The 5,940-nt window shown below is 41.0% G+C and overlaps 1 protein-coding gene across 1 annotated transcript in view; it reads right to left on the reverse strand.

The window, feature by feature from the left end:
- polr1a (polymerase (RNA) I polypeptide A) overlaps positions 1 to 5,940 on the reverse strand; it is a 45,049-nt gene that overhangs the window by 25,347 nt on the left and 13,762 nt on the right. The window contains exons 17-24 of the mRNA XM_015389604.1: positions 5,349 to 5,498; positions 5,097 to 5,280; positions 4,938 to 5,020; positions 2,597 to 2,755; positions 2,317 to 2,415; positions 2,089 to 2,241; positions 1,654 to 1,736; positions 1,301 to 1,466 (exon numbers count right to left, since the gene is read on the reverse strand). Coding sequence (XP_015245090.1) covers positions 1,301 to 1,466; positions 1,654 to 1,736; positions 2,089 to 2,241; positions 2,317 to 2,415; positions 2,597 to 2,755; positions 4,938 to 5,020; positions 5,097 to 5,280; positions 5,349 to 5,498 — 1,077 coding nt within the window. The remainder of the gene's footprint in view (positions 1 to 1,300; positions 1,467 to 1,653; positions 1,737 to 2,088; positions 2,242 to 2,316; positions 2,416 to 2,596; positions 2,756 to 4,937; positions 5,021 to 5,096; positions 5,281 to 5,348; positions 5,499 to 5,940) is intronic.

Here is a 5,940-nt window from a genome sequence, read left to right on the forward strand (position 1 = left end):
CCTGCTGTTGTAATGTGTTGACTGCTCAATAAAAAGCCTGGCAAGTGTTGAGCCAAGCGGAGATGCAGAGATTGACTGTTCAACTCTGGATGGGAATGGGACCAGCCATTCCCATCCAGAAAAGTGGGGAAATTCTGAATGGCTACTAATGTATACTGTATATATCCTTTTTTCTTCCTTCAGCACATTGTTCTTCTCGTTTGACTATTTGAGCTGATGTAATGAGTAAATTTCTCACCGTATAAAGTCAATCAATCAAGCCCAAGCAAAAACCCAGCCAAAATACTGGGGATTCAGCATTAAGCGTTTCACTGAAACATGGCTCCAAGATCATATCCCAGCGTCTCTCTGTTTATAGGAGCATACAGTGATTTTAAGAAGGCGGAGGTGGGTTGGTGGTGCCTGTGAACAGCAGATGGTGTCATCCTGGACGTGTAACTGCTAAGCCTGCAGCCCAGATAATAAACGATGGCGGAAAGCTTTTGTCCATATTTCCAGTGTAAATTCTCAGTCATCCAGGCCATGACAACCACAGAAAAAAGGCTTAAAGGGGAGGCAGGGTTTATACAGGAATGAGTAACCCTAATTTAACAGTATTTTAATGCTTTTAGAAATAATTTTAATGCCATCAAGTACCCATGACTCTAACACACACACACACACACACACTAGCAGTTCCATGTAAACATGTAGAATCAGTTTTATCTCATAAATCTGACGAATTGTTTTTAAACATTTTTTTAAATAAGCATTTTAAATGCCACGATAATCACATTCAATGAATTTAATACCAATTAAGGCCTTAATTTAAAAAATAATAACTTAATGATTTTTAATGAATGAAACCCTGGGAGGAAAGCAGACTTTGCTGTTTGCCTGTTTTACTGAAGGTGTTTTAAAACCCATCCGGGAGTTTTTGTCAACTCTGTCGGCTCGGACTAAAGCTCCCAGTCAATGTTTAAGGTTCTACATATCTTTGTAGAAAAGACAAAAAGCTGCTTATACCATTAGTGTTTCATATTTAAAAGAAACTTGATAATCTTTCCTTCAATAAAATTTCTTTACCAAAAAGTGTTTTCATCAGACCTTTTTTTTGTTTTTTAGGGCTCTAACTAGAAATAGATGGATGTCAAACTTTCTGTTTCGCTGGTTTCTCCTGATAAAACCTCAACAAATATAGAACCATTTTTGCTCCAAACTAGGGAGAATACTTCTGAAATATACTCTTGTCTTTAAATTTAAATTTAAGTTTTTTATCCATCCCAGTGGAGAAATGAAGTATGCGTGTGTGATGTCACACCTCATAGTTGTCCTCGATGAAGGGGAACTGCCTCGGCTGCAGGAACTGGGTCTTAGGGATGTCTAGCCCGTCCTCACCGTACAGGAACTGGATGACAGATCCGTCGCTGTCTCTGACGGTCAGGTCGTACTGCACTACCAAACCCTCCAGATGCTTGATGATGCATCTTTGAAGCAAAAGAAGAAGAAGGAGGATAGGAGGGAGAATGGAGAAGAAGCCAAGAGGAATCAGCACATTTAGGTCCACTTCTCTTTTTCTAGTCCAGCTGCTAAAATTAGCTCACTGTGAACTATACACGTCATTATGTTACTCAACATCTGAAAATCTTTTTTAAGTAAAGATGAATGTAGAACCTCTGCAGGTATCCTGATCTGGATGTTTTCACAGCTGTGTCTACCAGTCCTTCTCTGCCGGCCATGCAGTGGAAGAAAAACTCCTGATGAGAAAAAACAGAGACAAAACAAGCTTTAATAAAAGGATCCATTGTTCTGGTTGGATAAAGGGACCCGAGTAGACCTGAATAGACCTGGAGGGACCTGGACGGACCTGGCTGAACCTGAACAGACCTGAACGGACTTGGACGGACCTGAACAGACCTGAACGGACCTGAACAGACCTGAACAGACCTGAACAGACCTGAACAGACCTGAACAGACCTGAACAGACCTGAACAGACCTGGCTGGAACTGACTAAACCATAAAATTGTAAATCTCTCTCCCTGCAGTCCTGTGACCCTTCCTCTCCTTCTCAGACCACCATCAAACACAGACCATCACACTTCATGCACCTGAGGTTTGATGCCCGTGAGGAACCGTCCAGAAACGAAGCCTCCTGCTCCGGGCGAAGGATCGTACGGCTGGAAACAAGGTAGAAACTTCCCTGAAGGCATCAGCGGAGGCCTGCGGCCCTCCAGCTCGATCTGACCCAGCAGACAGGAGATCTAAAACAAAAAGCCTAACGGTCACACAGGGAGGACGGACGGCTGCGGGAGGACTGAGAACATGTGAAGATTTACCTGCATGGTGTTCACTGTGGATCCCTTTGCTCCTGACTGGACCATGAGCTGCAGGTTGTTGTGTGGGAACGGGGTGTGCAGTCCTACAGGCATACACACCTGTGGGAGAACATGAACAGATTCTTTATCTTAAACCAGAACAACTCTGAGGATTTTAGCTCAGATTATCTTATTTTCAAACAACCTGCTTTTCTTCAGCAGGACAATAAATGGAGCTGAAGAACTTTATCCCTGGAAGAAGGACACTAATTTGTTTGTTCTAAAGGTCTGTAAACGTTACCTTGTTGATGTCATTGTTGACTTGGTTGGCCACTTCTTTGAATTTGTGGTCAGCCAAGCTGAACTCTCTCTGGTCGGGGCTGAGGTGGGCGTCCTGCCATCGGCTCCGAGCTTCAGCTGGATCCACGTTGGCAGGGAGGCTGAAAGCTGCCTGGAGGGCCTGAGGGCCAGGAACAGGGACACAGAACATTTACTTCCCTCAAAGGATGGGGCAGATTTCTGGAGCAGACTTTGCTGCCATCTTGTGGCGGTTAATAGAAGAACCAGAAAAATACTCAGATTTAAAGCAGCAGCATAAACCAAGTTAAACAGACAGCTATTATTGTTTAAAGGTTTTAATGCTTTATTTTAACCCCTTACGAGCCGTATCATTAGCTAGTTTATTTCAGATGGACATTACCAAACAGCATTGACTGCAAATTAGGGGTGGGCCATATAGCAAATATACTCAATGTATCTCGAGTTTTCCGATGCACGATAGTTAAGATGACGCCATCAAGAACAAATTCGCATGACGACATGCTGGAAAAAATTTGTAAATCCAGATAAGGCAATTTTTCTTAAAATAAGTGCATTTGTTCTTGAATTGGGGAAGTAAAAGAGACACTTTGCTAACAGAACAAGATAATTTACATTTAAAATAAGAAAAAAAACAATTGCACTGCTTTATTTCAAGTGCATTTTATCTAATTATCTTATTTTAAGAGTAAAAATAGTCACTCCACCGTAAAGTGGGCCTTGTAAACTACCTTGAGATGACACGTGTTGTGAATTGGTGCTATATAAATAAACTGAATAAAATAAAATAAAGCAGGATTTTGACTGAAAGGTGGCACATTTATCATCAAATCCGCTGGAACTTTAGTTCGGCTGCTTTAGTTCAGCTGTTTAAAACATTACTGCTGTGGTTCTGTATGAAATATAAAATATAAAAAAAAGTGCAGATATCACCATCCAATAATTATAATAAAAATATTTCTATGGGTGACAGATATTCACCCTGTGGACACCATGATACCCAATAACATCTCTGCTTCAGATCAACTCCCACAATCCTTTGCTGCATCACTAGCTGCGATTCCTTCAACCATCAAATTGCAGTAACAGCAATTATAAAAATAAATCTGCTAAATCAAAACACCGCATATTGAAAAAAATTCAATGTTTTACGGTAAAAAGTTTTTAGCCTTTGATCAGGTGTTTTTTTTTTTTTGGGTCGTATTGAAAAGTTTTCAATTTCGCAAAATTGCCACGGAAACACTTTTTTTAATGTCACGCACTGCCGCAGTGCATGCTGGGACAGCGGTCTATCTCGAGAACAGACAAGTCTGCTCTGATGCATGCTGGGTAAAGAGGGAGGGGCGAGAACAACAATTTACGAGTACACGAGAACGCAGAAGTACACATATCAGAAAAAGGCCTCCATGTTTGTAAAGGGATGAAGAAGTAGACAGGTAGTGTGGTGTTCTTCTTCATGATGGTGGCGCCCCCTAGAGCTTTGGCTGAAATATGGATGTATCTCATGTGTTTAATTCCACTGCTGCCAAGTAGTTTTCAAAGTTACCGTATCAGTGAACAAATGTTTTCTATTTGTTTAATAAAATGTTGTTTTATTAGATTTTTTTACACACTTATATAGGACACTATTTTTTTAGGAATTAGTCAATGTAGCATGCCACCATCAGTGTGTGTGAATAACAATGTAGTATAAAGCGCTTTGGTCAAGTCTGAGCTGAAAAAGGCGTTTTATACGTACAGATCATTTACCATTTAAAATCCCGTTTCATAAAAATGAAACCCCTGCACCTCTGGATGGTCTGTCTGTGGACCCATAGAAATGCTGTTGCTAACCTCAAAGTAGAGCAGACTGATTTCTAATGGGTCAAAGAGCAGGTGCAGAGGGAGAGGTCTGTAAAATGGAATTACAAAACAATGGTATTTCTAAAACTTTACCGCCCTAAAAAATAAACTGAAAACATAAAATTTGAAATAAAAAAAGAAGAAAATTTTAGGACTAGAATCTGAAAAATAGCTAAATGTAAAAATACTTTGCATACTAATTATATATTACTCGCAAAAATGTTTCTGAAACAAATGTTCTTTAAACCTTTTTTTTCTGAATCGTGTTTCATGTTTTCAGTGATACTGGAACTAATTTATCAGGGGCATCAGTAGATGTTTGTGTGCAGCACACATTTATCCCCAGTGGCCATATTGGAGCGCCGTGGGGCCCATGAGCTGCACCCTTACTGTGGCAGCCATTTTGGCCAGTGGCATCCAGGAAGGAGGAAGCACTGAATTTGACAAGGCTGCAGGATTTTACTAGACCACTTTTCTCTCACCTTTGTGCCAATTTTCAGAGATTCTTCGATGATTCTTTTCCTCTCTCTGTTGGCTCCAGGTTTCACCAGAATGTCTTCCACTCCTGGACGTACAGATGGAGAAATCCAGATGAGCATGTGTCTCTCAGCGTAGTGAGAGGGAAAGTGAACGGTTCCTACCCAGAGTGAAGCCTCTGTAGAGCTGGAGGTAAGCGGTAAAGAGGCGAGCCAGACAGCTGAGCAGTTTCCCACTGGTCTCTCCTCCGTAGAGCTCGTAGCAACAGTGGACCAAACCGTAAGCAGAGGAGCCGTAGTGAGCTTTGTCCAGAACGCCGACTAACAGCTCGCCCTGACGGATCACCACCTAGGAGACCGCATAGTTAAGCAATTCTTGCTCCTGCAGCTGGACTCTGAGTGTCTGCGTCCTCCTACCTGTGACTCACACATGCTCTCTGGTTTGTAGCCAGGAGCAGCTCGAGGTGGGAGCTGGATCCAAGCCTTGCCTGGGATTTTTGCTTTGCCCACGAGGTTTAGAGGGACGGCTTTCTCTGGGATGATGTTCAGCAGCAAGGTGGAGACCACCTGCAGAAACAACAACACAGAGCCTGCAGCTGTAGGACTTAATACAGCTATAAACTGAACCCAATCACAGTGAAGGGGTTGAATTAAGGTTGAACATAATCAGTTAATAAAATGATAATAAAAGACTGTCAACATGATGCATCTGCTAAAAAAAATCTAATCTTCTAAGGTTTAACATTAAAATTATCAAGAATTTTGGAGCAGCCTAAAAGAAATAGGAACGTTTCAGTAGCTGCGTTTTTATTTTAATTTTCTCGTTGTGTCAGCCTTTCCTTTCAGTTATCACTCAATTTATCTGCATTAAATTCAATTTCAAATACTTTATTTACTTTACCTATTGTTTTAAAAATATGACTTAAAATCATAGTCGACAAGAATCCTCATTCACATTTTCCCCTAATTTTAATATATATACACACGTGTTTGACATATTTAATATATG

This window comes from Cyprinodon variegatus, unplaced genomic scaffold (genome assembly GCF_000732505.1).
Source record: "Cyprinodon variegatus isolate N-32 unplaced genomic scaffold, C_variegatus-1.0 Scaffold467, whole genome shotgun sequence".
Classification (NCBI taxonomy): Eukaryota; Metazoa; Chordata; class Actinopteri; order Cyprinodontiformes; family Cyprinodontidae; genus Cyprinodon; species Cyprinodon variegatus.